Here is a 21336-nt window from a genome sequence, read left to right as displayed (position 1 = left end):
CCAATGTTTTCAATTTCTAGTTCTATACACACGTTTTACTTACGTGCAATGGCAAACCAGAGCTACAATCCAACGAGTTCCACTCTCCCTGGTACACCTGTGACCTGGTTTTCCCTCGCACCACGCCAGGGCCAGGCAGTGGTTACAGAGGCGATTTACAGAATGAAGTTTTTAAACACACAAAAGCTTCACACAGCAGAGCACCCTCGAGATGTTTTCAATTTCCTTCAGCTTTGTATTTCAAAAAGGGAACAATGCTTTGAACAAGAGTTTTGTGGACGGAGAATTTCACAAGGGGGAACTTCACCTTGGGAGGTGTTTCAAATACTTCTGCTCTTTACTAAATGAAAGGAAGGGACAAGGAAAACAATGAAAACAATAATAAAAAATTAAAGAATTCAAGAGCAAGGCAAAGATGGAGGGAAGTCTTGTGAATAGCCACACTTCCTTCAAAATAAATCCATTTCTTATCATTTACACGGGTAGGAGGAGGCAGGTGTGAATCCCTGCTTACCTTTTGCCACTGGCTCAGCCAAGCCAACAAACTGAGCGAAGAAAGAAATGAAGAGCACAAACTCCACATTTCCAAAGCCACAGCACTGGGGGAGCACAGGATGGGGAACAGGCACCCCTTCCAGCAGCGCATGGATTGGGAATTCTGCAGAGCACACCTGCCTAATCCCTCACTTGAGTCAACTTCCTATTTCAGAGGCAAAGCTCTGGCTCTCAGCTAAGTGCACTTTAATGAGGTGCTATGGCTCAATGTGCAACTTTTTCCAACTCCCTTGCCATCTACTGGATACATAGCTCTTTAAGAAACTCAGAGAGGAAAAAAAAAAAGAAAAGAAAGCTCTACTTTCAACTCCCAGGTTATTTAGAGCAGCAGCTCCTAAAGGTCTGCTTCAGAAAGAGATTGCAAACAACTGAAAGGAAGGAAACCCTATAAAGCAAAGTATAATGGACTGAGGTTACACAGGGAAGACACTGGAGCAGGAAACAAAAACCCTGACAGAAAAACCTGGAGAGAGGAATTCTCCAGCTGGACAGGAGGCAGCAGGGCCAGATTCCCGGGCTGAGGGAACGGGGCCCGCTGCCAGTTAATACCTGAAACCTCAGCTCAGATCTCATTTCTGTTTCTCTGGAGGAAGTCTGAGTGTCCCAGGGATGGCTGCAGGGGTCCTGCAGCACAGAACCACCTCTGCAGAGGTGCAGGCACAGCCAGGCCTGCCCTGGAACCAAACCCTTCCCCTCCCAGGCAGCAGCTGGGCTGCTCACTGCATTCTATACACATTGCCAGGATTTCTGGAGTGTCTGACTGGGAGCCCATGGATAAAATTATGGAGTGTCAGGTCACAGGATAACATTTTTTATCAAGGCACAGGAATCTGCATTTTTCCACAGCATCCACAAAACTCTCCCTGACCTATTTTCATGGAGTTCTCTCTTCTGATCCAAAGACTTCCTGGGAACTGTTGGGATTTATTTATAGTAATCAGAGAGGCCCCAGTCAGGAGGTTGGGCTCCTCTGAGTTACTCACTCCCCACACACAGGGAAAGCGATCCCAGCCCAAGAGTCTGACAAATAAAATCAAGTGGTCCACCAAGGGCAGCTTCATTTTATGGGAGCAGGAAGAACACAGCAGGCTCTGCCCACGAGGGCAGTGCTGTGCAACACTTCAGCAGATGACAGGCAACAAATGGAGCGCAGTATGAAAGAGAAGGAGCTTTCCTCCAACAGAACCGCTTGATTAAAGCAAACCACTGTTGTGTTTTGTTTGGTGGATTCTGCTCTGGGCCCAGACTGCACAAGCCTATGGCTCACTAACTCCCTGGAATTCTGCAGAGCTGCTGCTGCCAAGAATGACAGAGGGGAGAAGGCAGAGGAAATTACAGGCTTTGGATGCAGAGAGAGAATTTGACGGAGTTCCACAGCTAAGATGTGCAGCCACAAAATAAAAAAAGCTGGCAAAAAGTCAAAAGACTTGGAGCAGCCATAAATGGAATTTTTTTGCAAACTGGGTGAAGAGACGCAATCCAGGTTGAGAGGTTCAAAAAGCCCCACGAGCCACTTTTTTTTTTTTGTTCAAACATCACCAGAGCTGTGCAGTGTTACATGGCCTCTGTGTCACAGCCACACGGATTTCTGCACACCTTCCTCTTCCCAAACTCAGTCAAATGCCGGGGAAACTAAAACCAAGCAGCCCCACAGCCAAGTGTGCTCAAAATACTAATGGAAAATATCTCCCCAAAGGCTCAGGAATGAGTACTCAAATTGGTGGAATAAGGACCTTTGTTGCTGAGGAAAGGTGTGGAATTTCTTTCCTTATAAGAAAAGGTACGAAATATTTCCAGGCTGACAGTTTTATACAACACACAAATAAACCCTGACTAAAAGTAATGTTTGCAAGATTAATATTGATCTAATGCTAGGAAAACAGAAAGCAGGATTTATTTCTAGGTGTGCCTTCCAAAGTAAAGCTGAGAGCTGAAAGGTAAATTCTGCATTTTGTGGCATTGAAGAGAAGCAAAATGCAGTGAGGCAGGGCCAGGTCACACAGAGCAGGGCTGCCCCTGGCTCGGGATGAGAAGCTGAACTTGGACTGGGCCAGGGGAGCTTTGTGGATGTGCCCTTCCAACAGGGACTGGAACCTGTGCCTGCCATGTCAGAGCACTCACATTAAAGGATGGGATTAGAGAGACAACAGTAGAAACCTCAGTGAGAAAGTCTTCTTAAAATTATTCCCTCAGACGTTCTGTTTTGGGGAGCAATTTGGATCAAACAGGAAATTAAGAGCAATTAAGTGGTGTCTAGAAGAGCAGCTGGTCAGAGAGAGCATGGTCTGAATTATTCCACAGGTAACTTTTAAAAGACAAACAGTGCAATTTCTACACTCTGAAGCTCTTGCCAAGCCAGGGGTGGAGCAAACCAATTCATCCCAGAGAGTTGTTGAGTCTGGAGAAAAATCACGCTGTTGAGTTGAATCTTTTAGTGGCAATCAGCAGCTCCAGGAGCCAGAGCATGTATTCCTGGGTGAGTCAGCTCCCCCAAGCTGGGTTTTACCCACAGCTGCCTCTCCTGGGTTTCCAGGATCCTGCAGAGCTGCTCTTCAAGGCAAACAACTCCCAGTGCCCTGGAAGGGCAGAGCTGCCAGCCCAGCCTCAGGGGAGGCAGCAGGAGAATTCCTTCCTCAGAGGTGTCAGCCCCAGCAGCTCCCCTGGACACGTGCCCTGTGCTGTCAGCAGCAGCAGAGGTGGATTTCTCTCTGGAATTAATTGCTTAAACCCTTCAGCACTTCTTAAGAACACAGGAGGTCGGGAAGAGGATCTTTTGGAACGAGGGAATTCTTCAGCAAAACGTGATTCTCAAACTGTCTTATTTTTTTTGTAATTGAAAATGCAAAATAATCTCACGCGACTATTAATGGACTTCAGACTGAGAGGAAAAAACCAGTTTGGGCAGAAAAGCCCATTTAAATTGCCCAGCATTTTACCATTCAGCCTCTGTTTTGCTACAGAACTCACTTGGTTCTACCCAAAATGGTGCAAAGCATTTCCCCGGTAGGGAAAGGGCTCAAAGGCATCTTCAAGCCTCAGGAGTTTGAATTTATCCAACAAAAATTAAAAAGGCAAGATGTATTATAGATAACTTTGCAGACTGTCTGTGCAAGGCAGAGGAAAACCAAGGACATTTTTCATAAGGCCACTGCTGACAGATGATAGAAAAATAAAGAGGGACAAAGCACTGAACAAACCCAGATTCTACCGAATTGAATGCAGGAGTTCCAAAATCCTGATCTCTAACAGGAGTTACTATTTCAACAGCATCCACTGTTTGATTCAGCACTGACCTTGGTTGGGAAGGGGAATTTGGAGGGTTCAGTTTTGCAGGGGGTGTGGATGGCAGTGAGTGGAGGAGGCCAGGAGTGGGTCATCTCCTAAAACACAACAAAAAGGAAAGTTATTGTCAAAATAAATCAGATTTCAACTTGCAATCTGGATTCTCTCCATTTTCAGTTCATTGCTCACCCGGCACTAAGCTTTATATTCAAAACTTAATTTCCCAAATGCGCAACAAAGATTTTGCATGTAAACCTGAACGCTGAACTGCTACCCAGGAGAAGAGAGAGTTATGACATAATAACAAGCAGCAAGGCATAAATCAATCAGCTTGCTTGGCCTGAAGATAACCCACAGTGCAAGTCAGAGTCGGATTCTTTCAGAGTGTGTGGGAAGAAGAATCCTAAGAAAGGGAAGCCTGCAGAGTTTGAGGAAAAGGGGGAAAAAAATCAAAAAGCCTGCAGCTGCAAAGTGCCTCCTTTTCTCTCAGAGCATCTCCAAGGCCCCTGGAGTACTGAAGGTCACAGGAAATAATAAGCCATGGAACTGCTCCAGAGGGATCTTTTGATCCTTTTGGGAGAGCAGACACAGAACAGGGGATCACAGGAGGGGTAAAAGGACTTGGGAAAATAACCCAGGTAGGAGAGAGGGGAAGTGCTGCCATGGGGCAGCAAAGCATTTACTGTGAACTAAAGTATCAGGACTAAAATCTGTATTTTGGGGGAAGAAACGTAGTTCTGGTTATCAGGGAGGAGGAATGGAGGGAGGGTCTCCAGGAGATGCTGAGCACAGCACAAGAGCCAGTGTCCAGCTCTGCTCCCAGTCTGGCCCAGTCCCCTGTGCTGGAGGAGCACCTGGAGAGCCCTCCTGTAACACCTGCACCTGGACAGGCTCTGCACAGCCCTGCCCCCTCCTTGGGAATGGTTGTACTTTCAACAAAGTCGGGGAAAAGAACACAAAGAACTTACTTTGAGGATTTCATCCACGCAGCTCACCTCACCAGAGGCTGATGCCTGCAAATCAAAACTCAAAATTAACATCTCCCAAAGTTTCCAGGGGCTACCAACAGTTAAAAACAAACTTCAACCCTTATTGTGACTCACATGGACTCTACATAGACACAAACAGCCCTTGCTAACTCTTTTCATCAATTTTAATATCAGATAGATCCGTGTTTTTATGGCATGAGTCACAGTTATGAAAAGCAAATACATGACATCCATAAAACTGTGATAATAATCCCTCACTTTTCACTTGACAGTTAAAGCGATCACAGGCAGGCAGCGATATTCAAAACTTGCAGAGAGGGGAAAGAGAATCACAGATCTCAATCATTTCCTGGAAGCAGCCCAGGATAACATCTGAATTCGAGTGCAGGAGCGTGAATGCACAGGAACGACAAACTGCATTCCCAAGTCCAACACTCCTCACAGAGTGATCCCAGGAACAGCAATCATTACCGCACTGTGAATCTTCTGCATCCCTGGCTGCCACAAGCAGAAAGAAGCAAAGCTACTAAAGGAGTCACTGCATCAGCATTGATGTGGCAAGTCTTCACTAATGAAGCCGTTTCTGATTTCCTTACCTGTGTGCTGGACCTTACTTTGCCATCTGCTGCAATCCCAGGAACAAGGGCTTTTCTCTGGCTACCATGATTCAAGCGGTTAGACAGGAGATGAAATGAGACTTTACTGCTAGGAAAGGCTCCTTGTAAGTGAGCTGGAGTCAGAGCCTGACTCTTAATGATTCGGGAATTACCAAACTCCTCAAAGTTCTTAACCCAATAGTATTTTATACCCAGCACAACTGATAAAAGTTCTGCACCCTGTTCAATTTGGTGTGAAGGTATAATCATCACATCTAGTAATTGCTACTGACTTCAAAAGAAAATCAGATACAGGCAGATTGTATCAACAACTCTAAGTCAATTCAGCTCCCAGGAACAACAATCTATTTACCCAGCTTGTCAAAATATTTGTGGATATCCCACAATTTCCCTAACTCCAGACTAGAGAAATACTCCGTGAAAATTGGCCTCTTGGGGTGAAGCAAGCCTTTCTGAATGTCTCGGCCTTTATTTAATAAAAAATCCCAGTATCCACACTGTGGAAGCAGAAGACAATTACTTCTGCGTGCTCCCCATTGAAAACACAGCTTAGCTGAAGGTGCTCTGAGTAACAAAAACACAGTGTTTACTAAAAACACCATCTGGGTTAGGGAAATTGGGATTTTGGAGCCGCTGGAAAACCCCAGCCCAGGCGGATTTACACTTAAGAAGGCAGGACACAGCCAACAACTTACATCCAGTGGCTGAGAAGGGATTTTCAGCTTGGTCAGGTGCGCTTTGCTGCTGGGCTTCAGCTCGTTGACGCCGCCGCCGTGGCTCTGGCCGCTGTAGTGTTCCGAGGATAACTTTGGTTCCATGGATTCCTGCCCGTCCATGGGCCTGACGTAGGCAGTGGGTTTCTGTAACATGGAGCTGGACTTGGACATGAGCGAGGGAGGGAAGGACTGCGTGGAGTGCTGCCCGCTGGCGAAGGACGGCACGCGGGAGGGGGAGTCCCAGCTGGGCTCGGGGTCGCGGGGCGATTTGGAGCGCTGATGGTCTTTGCCGTGGTGGTCGCCGCCGTGGGCCCTGGAGTGGCCCGAGGCCAGCGAGGACACGGCCGGAGGTTTCCCGGGGCTGCCGGAGCGGCCCTTGGAGTGCTCGGAGCCGTGCTGGCCCTTCTTGCGGCCGCCGTAGGAGTCGCGCTCGTGGCGGGCGCCCGCGGCCGCGCCGCCCCCCGAGCGCTGCCCGTGGCCCCCCAGCCCCGCCGAGCGCTTCTGGGGCTGCGCCGAGGTGCTGGGGGCCGGCCCCACCGGGGTCCATTTGCCGCCCTGGTGGGAGCCCGCGCCGTGCCGCTGCTCCCCGAAGAAGCCGGCCGGGGCTTTGTCATCGGGCGCCGAGGGCACCGAGGGCTTGGGAATGGCGACGATCTTCTGCAGAGGCCGGTCCCCGATGAGATCCGTCATCTCGTCATAGTTACCGAGCATGCTCTGGATGCGGCTGGACAGCTTGTCTTCTTTGCTGGTCTGGGACAACGAGCCACAGAGATCGGGGTTTAGAACCCATCGCGACTCCCCCGCGCAGTTAAATGATCTGACAGCTACAGCGCTTCACCCGGGTTTCGGCTAGAACACACCTCTTTCTCTGCCAGCGTTTCCAATTCTGAATTTTAGCTCTTAAAACAGCAATCTGACTCCCTAAAACAGATTCAAAGGATGTAATAATACGTATTTAACTCCCTAAAGCAGACTAAAAATTCAGCAGCAGGAAGAGCTGAACCAGCAATAGCCAAATAACGCACTGCTGAGCTGGATGCAAGCTGCAAAGTTGCAGATGCCTCCTGTCACCTTCCAGACTGTGATTTCTCTGACACAGAACGCATCGGTCCTAAAAGGCTTTAATTAGCACTAAAAATCAACTTAACCTCACCCCCGTAAGTCATTTTTAATTGGTATTTATATTGGCACAATGTTTGTTGCACACAGTTAAAAGGGTTCTTTCTTCTACGAGCATTTTGTTTTCCGAATCCGGGATCCTGACTCATTCCCCCATGCATCCCAGCCAGCTCCAGCTAACTTCATACATGTACAATTTGGTTATCGGGCACAAGCAAGTGATGAGAGGACGGGAATAAAAAACCACCAGGTATTTCTCAACTTTCCTCTTGCGAGAGGAGAGTTCTCAGTCACATTTTACTTCTTGCAAACCTGCTGAAATTTCAACAAGGGAAGGGTTTGCTTTCAAAGTGAGTTTTGAACTACGTAATTAACATATAACAATATATTTTATTCTTCATTATTAATTGATATATACTAATAATATTTTATTAGTTATTCCAGAATTAGGTTATTTTTTCCAGTTCTGTGCAGCAAAGCAACCTGGAAGGAAACCCAGCACAGGCTGAAAGCTGTGTAAGACCATGGACAGAATCAACTCCTTCAAAACAAACTGAAACATCAGATCCAAACTACTGGAGCACTAGTTAGAGCTGGTAATTCTGTCCTATCAAACACTCCAGCATTTAAAATTCATTATTAATTAATGCCATTAAACCATTCTCTTCCTGAACTTCTCCAGGTCTGGATTAGGTTGGTGAAAGGTCAGGAAGTTTAGCAGCAGGCTAAAGCACCCCAAAAATGGCAACTTGGCATCACACGATGGGCACTTTCATGGTTTTGAGTTACTGGATAGAAGGTGAAGGAAGGAGGGAAAAAATTCGGACGGTTTTATTTTCCTTTTCCTCGCTCCCCAGAAAGGTTCCTCCCCTTCCCAAGGACTATAAATCTGCCACTGGAGCTGTGACTGCTCACCTTTATTCTCAAGCCCTGCTTAAACACTTGGTTGTAAGAACTTTTGATCTAACGAGAACGCAGATAAAAACAAACCACGAATTTGCACCTGATTTCTGTCACAAAACCCGCAATTCTCTGAGGTGCAGGAACTCACCACTTTGTACGGCTCAGCAAAGAGAGGAGAGTTGGGTGGGAAGGCTTCGTCACCCTGCTGAATTTCTTGATTTCGCCTTTCCCTTTCTTTCATACGCAGCACATTCCGGTCTTCACGGTTCATGTTGCTACGAGCAAAAAAATATCAGTCCTGAGCACACAGGGAAGCAGGAGGGATGTGAGGGCCCGGGGGAGGGATGAGAGTGCCCAAAGGAGGGATCTAAGTGCCCCCAAGCAGCTTCTGGCCCTGTTTGGCCACGGAATGATGTCTCTTAAGAACCCTCTGACGGCCACAGTGCCTCAATACTGTCCAATTTCAGCCCCCCTCCAAAGGGCTGTAACCCCCAACCCACAGCTGCCTTCTAACAGGGGAACTTTATGCAGCAATAAAAAAAATAAAGAAAGAAAATTGAAAAAAAACCCACCAAGTCCTCAGGCAAGTAACTATTTCAAACCAATTCAGTCACTCGAATCATCTCGGGCCCAGCCCACGCCAAGCATCTCCCATTCATTTCTAAAATACCTTTTCTCCCCCACATCCCCCAGATGTTCTGCCATCCCCCCACCCATTCAGTGCTTCACTTCTCCTGTAGATTAGGGTTATTTTTGGTGCTGACATACCTTTTTTTGGCACCCATTCTCCAACATATTCTAACCTCAAGCTTTGATGTGGTTCCCAGGTCTCTCTCTCTCCCTGACTCCCAAAAGGCATTTCAACTCAAAGCAGTAATTTCAGGGAAGTTCTGGCAATAACGCACCTTTTGCCTTGGACCATATCCTCCTACTGCAAAAATGCAGATGAAAAACCTGCCAATCCCCCCACTTCTTAACAAACTTTCCTTTGCAGTTTGGTCTCGCTGCTTGTGTTAACAGAAACACATCAAATTCCTACAAAACACACACAAAAGTTGGCAAAGATTCCCTCTGAGCTTGACTCAGCTTTGGGGCATAAAGGAGTAAACAAAATGAGGTGATAAATAAGGCGCCACTAACTCCTTTAACATCGAATCCCAGGATGGTTTGGGTTGGGAGGGACCTTAAAGCTCCTCCAGTGCCACCCCTGCCAGGGCAGGGACACCTTCCACTGTCCCAGGCTGCTCCAAACCCTGTCCAGCCTGGCCTGGGACACTGCCAGGGATGGAGCAGCCACAATATGTGCTAAACTCTGCATCAAGAGATGTAGAAATGTTCTTTACTGATCTGCACAAAGTACAGTGGGTGCACCCAGGAAAGAAACTGATGTTCCACCACATAATTTGCAGTCTGAAATGAAAATGTTGGCTGCTTAGAAAAATCATTATTTCATGTCTTTAGACAGCTGTCTGATTATTAAAAATAATAAATGACTTGCTAGAGCATGACTGAAAGCTGAGCAAGCCTACCTATTGCATTCTCAATAGGAAAACTTCAACCCATCACTCAGTTTTGAAAACACGAATCTTTTCACCTCTTATAACCTCTTCCATTTCCTCCCCATTTGGCCTCACTTTGTCTATTGCTCTGAAAGCAGAGGAATCTCAGAGGCTGCCCAAAGCAGACTAAACTTACCAGGGGTAAGTTGAGATTTCGGATGCTTCCTAAGGCACCAGGTTTGTTGTATTTCCCTGCCTTGCAGAGAAGGTACAAGCACTGGCACAACCCAACTCTGTGCTGACCCCAAACCTGTGAATACAGCTTAGATCTTATGTGGAAAATCCCTTTTTTCCTCCAGTTCTCCTGTAAGCTGCTGAACTCATGTAACCACAGGTGGCCATCAAGGCTGGGAGAGGGACCTGTGCGCTGGAATGCGGCCAGCAAACTCCTGGGATCGTTCTGGCATTGATGACAAACTCGTTTGAGGAGTTTGAGGCTTAAAAAGCTCATTCTTGAGACTGCAGCCCAATTTGTTACATACGCATGATTTCAACACAGATAAATACCAGATTTAATTACAGACACTGATCAGTTAAAGCCAACTGCAAAAGGCTGAGCCCATGGCATTTACTATTAAAGGCAAGTTTTGAGGCAGGCAATAGGAAAGCTCTGGTTCTGGGGGGTTCATTCCCAGCAACACACTAAGATCAGGAATTACATACAGCTATATATCCAGAATATTATAATCTAACCAAGAATCTGGTTTCCAAACAGAGGGTTAAATATTTACGGACACCTTCACTATTTTTTTTACAGAGACAAGCATCATCTTTTAAAATCGCATCAACATTTCCTGTAACTCTCAGAGCTGAAGAAAAACCATCATTTGTACCAACACAGTCACACAAAACAAACATTCCAGCAGAGATTCGCTTGAGATCTGAGCTGGTGCAAAGCCAGAGCTGATCTGGCTGTACCTGCCCAGGTCAACGTGAAATTAGTCATCAGAAAGACACCAGTTAATGACGCTTTTAACCACTCCTCCCCAGCCTTTTGTAATAAATAAATGATAAACACCCTCATGGGGAGTCACCTTGACTGTACGGGGAGTTAGTTTAGGGTTTTTTAACTCTTTTACATTTCTTATTAGAGCAAACAGTTTGACTGTGATACAAGTTAGACTTGTTGGTATCTAATCATCCCATCTCCACGCAGAGCTATTTTAAGAGCCTCTAATGTGTACAAGGCCATTAAAATCACACCAGCATTAAATGTGTAAATAGAGGAAGCTCCAGGGGCTTCCTTAGCTCTGTACTTCAGACAGCTCCCCACTCAAAGCCACATCTCCCACAGCCACGAGCCTGCCACAAGGGAAACGTTCCCATGCTCAGGAAAAGCAAGGAGAGGGTCTCTGAAGGGCAGATGTCCAAGGCCCGTCTGCCCATCAGCACCACCGGTAATTAACTGGTAATTAACTCCAGCAGGGAGGAAACGGCAGCACATCAGTTTTCAGACCACTTGAAGTTGTACCAAACCTTTAATATCCACTAAAATGTACCGCTGCCACCACTCCTACCCCGTCCTCTGGGAACAGGGACAGCACCTCTGCTCCCTCTCTGCACAGGCCTGCAAGTGGAAGATGAAGAACCTGTTGTTGCCTTGTCCCTGATGCTACCAGGATGATCCTGCTAAAATTCCCCTTTTCCCAGGTGGCCTGAGCTGAAGTGTGAAGGAGGAGCAGGGCCAGAACAATGTCCCTGCAGCAAGGACCAAAGTCATCTCAGTTTCCACATCTGGGAAAAGAGAAGTTCAAAATTTTTTGAAAACTCAGAAAACAGGCCTTAAGCACAGCAGAGTATTTCATTTTTAGGAAGTTGAACCCTCCGTGGTTTGAGTCACTCCTCCTGCAGTGTGTCCCACTGTACTTTGAACATCCCCTGTGCCTGAGACTGCCCTGCACAACCAACCCTTCACACCTCTGCTCCAGCTCGACAGGAAGAGCTGAGAGCCAGCAGGAATTCCAGCCGGGAATTCAGAGAAAGCCCCCAGCCAGCTCCCGCTGTGTGTATCCCTGCAGCACCATCCTCTGCTGCTCCGGGCACCCCCAGCACATCCATCACCCAGACCACACACAGTCTGCATTTCTCCTCCCAACCCCTTCCTCAGTCCCATCTGGCATTTCTGTCCATGGCTTTGGCTTCAGAGATCATCGCCTGGCATGTGCAACTCGTGGGATGAAATGGCAGAGCTGCTGCTGCCTTCTCCTGCTTCCCACCTCTCCCTCAGCCCTGGGACTTTTGGACCGCAGCTCCAGACTGAAGACAAACCCCAACCAGCACACCCACGCCAAACAGCCTCAGTTCTCCTGGCAAAGCTGTTAAAAGAAGGAAGAGCTTGGCCAAACCCTGCTGAGCCCCTGAACCACATCAGGCAGCCCAGTCCTGGCTCCAGCTCAGCACCAGCGGCGTCTCTGCACCTCCCCAGACACCGTGAGGCAAAACCATCAAAGGTGAAGGTTGGCCCGAGGGACCTCCACACGAAACCCAACCATGGGGAGCGACCCCACCACATCTCACCCAGCCACGAGCACATCTCCAAAGCTGACACCACCTCCACTTCCTCCCAGACATCCTCATTTAACTCCAGGGGCTCTTCAGCCTCAATGGCTTCCACCAGCGAGAGGAATCAAACAGTTAATTGGTTAATTGGCTGCCATGAAACCCCAATTTTGTTTGACAACATTCGGCCGGGAAGGACGAAGAGGCTGAGAGGGAACGTTCAGGATCCCAGCCCCGTGTGGGGCACACCCAGCTGCGGGGGCACACCCAGCTCCCATGAGTTCATCCTTTTTTTCTTAAAAGGAAGGGGAAAAAGAGCTGGGGAGCCCCCTGTCACAAGGAACGATGTTTTCAGAAGGCATTTAAAAACACCTGAAGCTGCCTGAATGCTGCATCCAGAGACACCTGTTGGTTATTTCAAATGTTCTTTTTATCATGGGCAAGGGGCATCTCAGGAGCTGGCGCAGGACACTTCTCCCAGCTTGTGCACCACCACAAATCCTGCCCTGAAATCATGTGCATGAGCCCAAAATGCTACTCTGCCAGCTTTTGATACAAATGCACTCCCAGAGGAGCTGTTTAAAAAGGGAGACGTTGAAAAATAACTGCCCTGCAACAACAAAATTAACACAAAAACACCAACACACAAGGAGGAATGTGCCCTGGTGTCACCAAGAGCTGCTTATGGAAAAGTACATAAAATCTTCCACTTTCTGTGTGATGGTGAAGAAGAAAAAACAGAGGAAAAAAAACCCAAACGTTTCCTACTAAAACAATACAGCCTTGCCCAAAAAAGCACAAACAGGACAATTCTCCAGGACAGGTTGAGAGGATAACTGTGATGGTGCAAATCCAGAAGCGGCAGAATCACCTTCAGAGTTTTTTAACTGAAATAAGGAACACAACAACAAAAAAAAGAGTTTACACAGAATTCAAGTAGTTTTTGTATGAGTGCAGACAGTAAAAAACCAACTTCTCCAAAGTTTTCCGTTTCTGTCCCTCACCTTCTGACACAAAGGCTCCATGCCAAGGGAGGGGGATGTGGTTCGGGATGGCTCCTGTGCTCGTGGGATCTGCTCTGCCAAAGGAAAGGTTGTGACACCCCCAGGATCCCAAAATTCTACCCCATGACTCGCTATCACAGGCTGAGGCTGCACAGGTGAACACAGCAAACCCTGAGCCATCATCTTGCTCAGCTATTCCCATGTGAATCAACTTTTCCACAGCTCCATCTCCCTCTTCCCAAGGTTTCATTTGAGCTCTTGGGAATACAACTCAAATACAATTGCACTGGTAATATGATACAAATATAAATCAGATTCACCACCAACTGAAACATAAATGTTTCTCATTCCTACAACACAAACGCTTCTATCCCACCCTTCACATCAGGAACTCCCACTGCACAATCGACAGGGAGAATGTCAAAGTGCCCCAAGAGCTGTGTGGGAACACCTTTGTACGTACTGAGGGTAGGAGAGCTTTAAAGAAAAACAATAAAAAAGCGACTGGGCCTAGGTCTGGTTAATGTTTGACAAGAACTCCCAGGGAGGGCAGAGGCAGCAGTTTGCTGCAGGCACTTCTCCTTCCCACTCAGCTCTGGAGCACCCAGAAATCCCCACGATGTGCCTGGGCTTGTGCTGCTCCCCAGACAAAGCAGCACAAATCCTTCACCACCGTCAGCTGAGAGAAATTCCACTGCACTGTCTGTGCTCATTCCAGCCTCTCAGCCAAGTGATGGTGCAAGTAATTACATCCTGCTTTGGAGTCTTAGCTGCCAGAGTCCCCTTCATCCCTCAGATCTCCGAGGATCAGTCAGCATCTTCCACCTGAGAAGCCAACACACGGTGGATAAAAGAATTACAGTGATCATTTGTAACTCGACACTAACCACTGGAAAAGGACTTGGGGATCCTTTGGAAAGAGGCTCTGTAAATGCAGCATTTCATTTCACAAGTCCAGGTGAGAACTGGGCGCATCATTCATCACACGTGAGGTTCGGCACAACAAGGGGGAAAGGGAGTTTGGGTTGGAAGAGACTTTAGAAACCATCCAGTTCCGCTCCGCCTGCCAAGGTAAGGTGAAAGAACTAACTAAGGTCAAAGTGAACCCCCAGCAACTGGATTTTAGAAGCCAAGTCAAGGAGGACATTTCTCAATTCAGCACTTGCACTGCAGCTCCTTTAAAACGATTTTAAGTCCATTTTTAACTCATACTACTGCAACAGCTTAAAATTGTTTATATCCAAGAATTTGCAAGACTGGTTTGATGTAACTCACCCAAGGGACCTTAAAAATGCACAACCACATATCTTAAATGTCTCATTTTTGTGCAGAAGTACCTCCCAGGAGGGAAAATGTCTGGAACCCCCTCCCTGATGAACAGAGAAATTAATTCCCAACTCCTTTCCTTCACAGGCAGCAGAGCTGCTCCAAGGACATCAGCCCCTCCTTTCTGTCCTGTTTCTTCAGGAGCAGGAGAGGAACAGGAAAGGCCAGCAATGACAGCACAGACCCCAAGGCCAGGGAGCAGAGGGAGGGTCACCCCCCGTCCTCTGTCCCCAGGCTCCATCCTGGCAGACACCACAGATCCCACAGCCCCATCCCTGACACAGGAGAGCCTCAAAGCCACTAAAATTGTCATCTTCTGCACCTCCCCCAAGGTCAGGACTGCAGGTCAGATCAGACACGGAGCCTCAAGGAACTCCTGCCAGGAGAACCAGCCCGAGCCAGGAGAGGGAAGTGAAGCTGCTGCTGCTGCTGCTGGGCAAAGCTGAATTGCTACTTTGCCTCCCCAAGCCTTTGCATTTCTATCTGCTTCATCCTGCAGTATGTCCTCTGAGGAACAGGGGACTTTGTTAACCAGGCAGTGGAGTTCCTTGCCCTGAGATGACCAAAGCACAGCCCAGCAGGGCAGACTGACCTCGAGCCCAGCCATCCACCAGGAACACCCTTTTCTGCCTCACTTAAATCTCTTCTCAGCCCCATTCCATCCCCCACTCAACAAGGACATCCTCCTCCCCATCCTTTCCACTCTCCACCGCTGGGAGGGTCTTTAATTCCCCCAGTGCAAAGATGGACCATCACAAATTCAGCATTTTTACGCGCAATCCTTTCATGTCCACACAGGCTAACCAAAACATATTCCAACACAGTTTCCCAACAAATTTCTGCCCTTTAATTGGACAGAAACTTAATAACCCAATTCCTGTGCCTACATGCTCATCTGCTTAAACTTTGAAGCCAAGACAATTGGCATTTAGATTTTATTAAGCAATAGTTATTCAGACATCTAACATTAATCTGGCTATTATCATTCTGACTTCCTCCCAATAATTTACTTTCATAAAAGACATCATTACATTTGAGTGCTATGAACTCTGGCATTAGGATTAAGAAAGGATTTACTTGACAGAAATTCTCTGATAAATCTGCTCTGTGTAAGATTTGAAACAGCAGACGAGGTTTTAATGAGGTGCCATCTAAAGCAGGAGTGAAAAGGCAAAAGGGAAAATGACATTCGAGGTTCACAACCTTCTCCCATCTCAAGTACAGAAAAAGAAAGGAGAGAAGAAGTTTATCAGATGCTTCGCCCTGGTTTAACTGTCACTTCCTCAGCCTCAGTGTAAGATCATCTGTCTGCACTGTCTCACAAGACATTTATCTTGGACTTCCCTTGGTGACCAAGGCTCACCCACCGTGCTGCATCCCCCACTGAGCTGAACGTCAGGTTTGAGATGGTAATTCTGCAATGTGGCTGTGAGGGATGGGGGAAGAGCAGGAGGATGCTGGGCAGCAGGTCAGCAGAGCAACCAGAATTAAAAACTTCATTGTTCAATGATTTCACTCTCCTCAGAACCACGGGAAACCACAGAACAACGGAGAGGCCAGAAGGGAAACCCCGTGTCCAGGCTGTTCCCAGAACAGCTGCAGGGGAAGCTCCAAAACCACTGGGGTGGATCCATGTCAGCACCAATATTATCTTCCGAACTGTCATCAATGTGTTACTACCAATATCTGCTCAGAAGCGGTGGCTTCAACTCTCACAGGGCCAGGGCTCCCCACTGGCAGCTGCAGCAGTTCTGGGGTTGCTTTCACAGAATCCACAATTCTGAGTGCCAGGAAAGGGAGAATAAACCTTTCCCTCCCAGTTTTCAGCCCTAACTTGTATGCAAAGGCTTTACCCAACTCAGCATCATCTCCTACTTGTCTAAAATCTGCTGTCAGGACGTGCCAGCTTTGAGACCTGGGACGCTTCCTGGTACCTTCAAACTTTCCTTTGAAATTGAAACACGCTGAAGGTGAGAGCACAGAGCAGTTAAAACTCTGGGAAAACCCAGGGAAGAGGAGCATTAAAGATCTGCAGGCAGAGCAAAAATGGAAGTGAGAGGAAGGGCCCAGAACCGTGTACAGAGGGAAGGTGAAATGCAGCAGGCAAGGCACAGCTTTGATGTGCTCTGCTTCCAAACAAACACTGCTCAAAAAGTTGGAAGGTTTTCACTTTTCCTCCTACCTACTAAATGCCACCTGTACTTTACAATCCCCCGGAGCAGATTGAGAAAAACATTCACATTTCTGCCCCCAGGGAGTAACAGGGCATTTAGTGGAGTATCTTCTACCTCAGGTAAGCAGCTGATAAATGTTAATTTAGCTGGACAAACTCTTCTCATACAAATGACATCAGATTTTCCCATAGTAACGATGTTTGTGGGTTTTTCCCCCCGCAAAGTTCCTACGACTTTCCGCACTTTTCTGGATACTACAAAATACAGAATTCCCCCAACACGTTTCACTTCTAGCCAGTGAGACTCGGTGAGTTTTTGCCACCAGAAAGAGAGGTTCAGCTTTTTGTGGCACAAAATTAAAGGCAGACACAAGAACCGTTGCAAAAGCCACGTCAAAATTCAGTTGGGTTTCCAAACCCTCCATGCAAGAGGCCGCTTCACACCGAGCTGGAGGCTGGAAATGTCTCTGGAAGAGCCAAATCTGCTTCCAAGTGCCACAGAGATTCCATGGTGAGAGCTGCTAAAGCTCCCAGGCTGCAGCTGAGCAGGCAACGATGGCAATTAATGGAATTCTGCTAAGCACAAGTTCAAATTAATTTTTTTTTTTAAGGTATGACTCACTATTAATAGTGAGAGTCACACAGAATAATTAAAAAAAATAATGGAATAATGCTTCGAAATAAATGGTATGGCAAGGAATCAGCCCATTAGAGTGGCTAATGAGATCCAAATTTCATAGTCTAAAATAGCAGTGGAGATTAAACCACACCCATCTCTGACCACGCTGAGCCTCAAGTCTGTCAGCAAATCATGACCGGACGGATTTGAACGTTCCTCTGAATAAATAAGAAAAAAACAAACAAAAACGTGTTTGGTTGCCAGTTCAGCACGGACCTCGCTTCACGTGGCCAGGAAATCGTGCAACTTTTTCCACTAAAAAACAAAGAAAAAGCTGAAGAACAAAAAAAGAGAAGAAGAAAAAACCTGAAGAAAGTCGTTGTTTTAGGAGGTTATTAGCGATTAACAAATGGAAGCTGAAGACTACTTGTTAAAATTCTCTCCTATTAAAACATATTTCTGGTAATTATTGGCTAAGAACATGTCACAGTGCAAAGTCCTTACTGGTGTTTTTTGCTCATTAAATACAATTAGTGGGGCTCTTTCAGCACGAGCAATTGCTCCAGGAAAAACCTTCTCACCCTTTATCTTTTCAAGGCTGGTTTACACCAAACACCAGTTTCCCACCACGGCAAATCAATGCTGTAACACGGTGCTAATTTATCCCATCAGCATCAGAAGGCTGAATGAAATCTAAATTAATTAGTTTAAAAAGAAATTCATTAACTAGAACCCCCAAACTTCAGCAGGCGGTTTGAAGCAATATTCCATGTGGCCACAGTGAGTTCACCCCCGGCCAGGGGGGATTCCAGCGGCTCCACGAGTCACAGGGGAACTGGAAGGTTTCATGGGAAGTGCCAAACAAACAGAGCCCCTCACTCCAAAATTAAAAAAAAAAACCTCCTCAAAACACACAAACAAACTCTCAGGAAGCTCTGTTCCACAGAGGACAACTCAGAACATAAAAAAACCCAGGAGAGAGGGAAAATACCAGTGCATCAATCATTTCATCTCCCTTTGGCCAATCTTGGTGCTTCGAGGCCTCTGGAAGGGACCAAAATACAATAATCCTTGTAAAATCAAGTATTTCTCACTCCATTTCCGTCAGGTTCATTTTATTTATGCCAGAGCACAACGTGCTGAAGTCACAACACGTTCCTTGAAGTTCTTCAACCTGTTTCCCGAATTCGATTTTCTGAAATTTCCACCTTAACGTTTTCCAGTCTGGATTCTGACCAAGCGACTTTAAAATGCTCTTGAAACAAGGAAATGCTTCTGTTGATTGCAATGCAACGCTGGAAAGTGACGTTGGCAGATCTCTGACATGATTTATTTTTTCCACAGAAACTCTGGCGATTCCTCTGCCCACGAAACGCGCGACGTGACACAAGCTGAATTACCGTTTTGATGCAGTTTTTTTTTTTTGGTTTCCTGTTCCCCTTCAGTGTGGGAAAAACAGAATTATGGAATTGTTTAGGCTGGAAAAGACTCTGCAAGTTCCTTGAGTCCAACCATTGCCACTGCCCCGGGTGCCACCTCCATATTTTGAGCCAGGCAGGGCTGGGGACTCCAGGCTGGACAAGTTTTCCATGAAGGAATTTTCCCAATATCCAGCCTGAACCTCCCCTGGCACAGCTTGAGGCCCTTGTCCCTTGTCCTGAGCCTTTGGGATTTCCGGAACACTTCCTCCTGCCCCAGTTCCTCTGCAGCCAAACCATACAAAGGGAATTGTGGACTCTTATCTCCTCATCCTCCTCGCTTTAATGATTTGTGCACATCAAAGCCTTATTAAAACCATTTAAGCACTTCCATCAGTGAAATCTCTTTAGCGTCTTTTGGAAATCAAATTAAAGGCAGAAACAAAAGAAAAACCCTCCATGTGAACGCACAGAGCTGGACAATTCTGATCAGGTTGGCGCTTTTAGAGTCATGTCAGCAGGAATGGGGAAATACATGGGAGCACACAGGTTTTGAAGCCTGATTTATATAAAAATACAGCAGACAACCAATGTAAATGTCCAATACTCCTTTCAAATCAGACGCCTTCAACAGCATCACGCCGAGGAAAGTGAACAGGAAGAGCTCCAAGGGAAAATGAAGTGAAAACCTGAGTGACTGTTCTATGGCATGGAATTTCCACAGGAACCAAGTGTTGAGGGAAAACCCCACTCTGGAACAATCGACCTCGGCGAAATCTCAGAATCCCAGCGAAGGACAAGTGGGAAGAGCTTCCTGTCTCAGGAGTTTAACTTGTCACTGGTCACAAACACTGTTTTCCCAGTGTGCGGTTCTGCTAATTAAACACTCCTTATTTTCCTCTCCAACTGGAAAATGTCTGTCAGTGAAGTGATGTACGGCCTGGCTGAGGCACCAAACCTCGCCCCCACTTCCAGGAGGTGACAAAGTGGCACCAAAAACCCCTGGCTGCCCTCTCATCTCAACACCACACACAGCAAAGGGTACAGAGCTGGAGAAGCTCAGAGTTTCGGGATCTGCTTTGGTCTGAGACCTTTTCTGGCCCAACCCTCAGCCAGCCCAGGAGCTGCAGGAGGAGCACGGCCACCCCAGGGCTCATCCCTGCCCCTCCATGAGGAACCCACCGAGCTCCAAAGCTGAGGGAAGCTTCCAGCCCAAAGGACAAACGGCTTAAAGCTGCTCTTGGAAACTGCAAACGACGTGGGAACATCAATCCTTCGGAAGGAAACTCACTGAGGAGAACCACAGCATCATCCTGCTGTTCCCAGGGTAGCTGTGGGGATAGTGAGAACCTGCTGTGGGGCTGCAGGGGAGCACACCCATCCACAGGGAGAGATGAAATGATAAAACAGCCTCTCCTGGAAAACGTGATCACTACAGGATCACCCATCAGGAAAAGCACACTCTCTTTGTTTCGCTATAAAACACGAAAGCAGCACGTTCAAGTAATTTATCCATATATGTTGTGACGTGAATAAAAACTGAGATGAACCGTAAAAAAAAAAAAATAAAGTCAGTAAAAGGGAGCTCTGATCTGCTCCATGAGGTGTTGTTTTCCATAAAAAGATGAGCAGGAAGATTTCTCTTAATGAGCTGTTAACAGAAGAAAATTAGTTCAAGACTTCAGGGCAAGAACTTCCCTTATTCCAGGTTTGTACAGTATGGAGTATAAGGAGATTTTTTTTTTTTTCCTGCTGGTACCTGGTGCTGCCGGCAGTTAATAACCCAGGTTTTACCTTCATCAGCAAGAATTAATGAACCAAGGAAGAATAAGGGACAAGACAACCTGAGGAACTCCAAGCACTGGGGAGAAAAGCCAGAGTTAGGGGGAAAAAAGAGGGGTTTGAAACTCAGAGCTGAAGAAAGAAACTCGGAAAGTTGTAAAAGTCTGAGAGCCTGGGGAGGTGGCAGACACCAAAGGAGACTGCAGTGCACGAGGCAAACAACTCCCAGCTCCAGGGAAATGGGAATTTTGGGGCACATCCAGGGCTGGCCCTGCCCCAAGGAGCAGCTCACCTCAGAGAGCAGCAGCACTGCCCCAAACTGGGAAGTGTTAATTCAGCTGGAATACCGCACCTAGTGCAGGCAGCTAAAAAGGGAATAAAGCTGGATCCGTGCAGGAGAGAGGAGCCAGGGAACAGCACAGCTCCAGCTCTCGGCGACAGGAGGGAGCAGGGGCTGCGAGCTTGGGTTTCCTCAGCACTGACAGCAGCCCTGGCATTGCACAAGCTGCACAGCATCTCCTCAGTCATTAGCGGCTGCAGAAAAGGAACCCTCCTGCAAGAGAACAGTAACTGCCACACAAGTTCTATCCTCTCCACTTCTGCAATTCCATGAACTCGATTGCTTATTTTCTTAGTTCAACACAGTTAGCAAGATATTTTACATACACCTAACCCTGCTCTAGCTAAAGGTCACCTGGAAAAGTTGCTTAACACTTCCTCTCCATCCTACAGCCCCTCCATCTCCCCACAGCTCGGGGTGTTCTGGTCCCCAGCT

At 47.1% G+C, this 21336-nt stretch overlaps 1 protein-coding gene across 9 annotated transcripts in view; it reads right to left on the bottom strand.

Moving 5' to 3' along the window:
• AFF4 (ALF transcription elongation factor 4) overlaps positions 1-21336 on the bottom strand; it is a 53378-nt gene that overhangs the window by 28590 nt on the left and 3452 nt on the right. For 7 of the 9 annotated variants that reach the window (XR_010723144.1, XR_010723145.1, XR_010723143.1 and 4 more), the window contains exons 2-5: positions 8330-8456; positions 6139-6909; positions 4806-4850; positions 3849-3935 (exon numbers count right to left, since the gene is read on the bottom strand). Coding sequence is in view for 5 of the 9 variants with exons in the window: in XM_066197237.1 (XP_066053334.1) it covers positions 3849-3935; positions 4806-4850; positions 6139-6909; positions 8330-8452 (1026 nt within the window). In the remaining 4 variants the exon portion in view is untranslated. Of the gene's footprint in view, positions 1-3848; positions 3936-4805; positions 4851-6138; positions 6910-7019; positions 7081-8329; positions 8457-12257; positions 12284-21336 lie in introns of those variants that run through there. The other 2 variants (XM_066197234.1, XM_066197238.1) reach the window with 2 other exon arrangements.

Source organism: Chamaea fasciata, unplaced genomic scaffold (genome assembly GCF_029207755.1).
Source record: "Chamaea fasciata isolate MVZ Bird 193981 ecotype frontalis unplaced genomic scaffold, bChaFas1.0.hap1 SCAF_15, whole genome shotgun sequence".
Taxonomy (NCBI): domain Eukaryota; kingdom Metazoa; phylum Chordata; class Aves; order Passeriformes; family Sylviidae; genus Chamaea; species Chamaea fasciata.
Note: the sequence above shows the minus strand (reverse complement) of the source record. Positions and strands in the feature narration are given on the sequence as shown.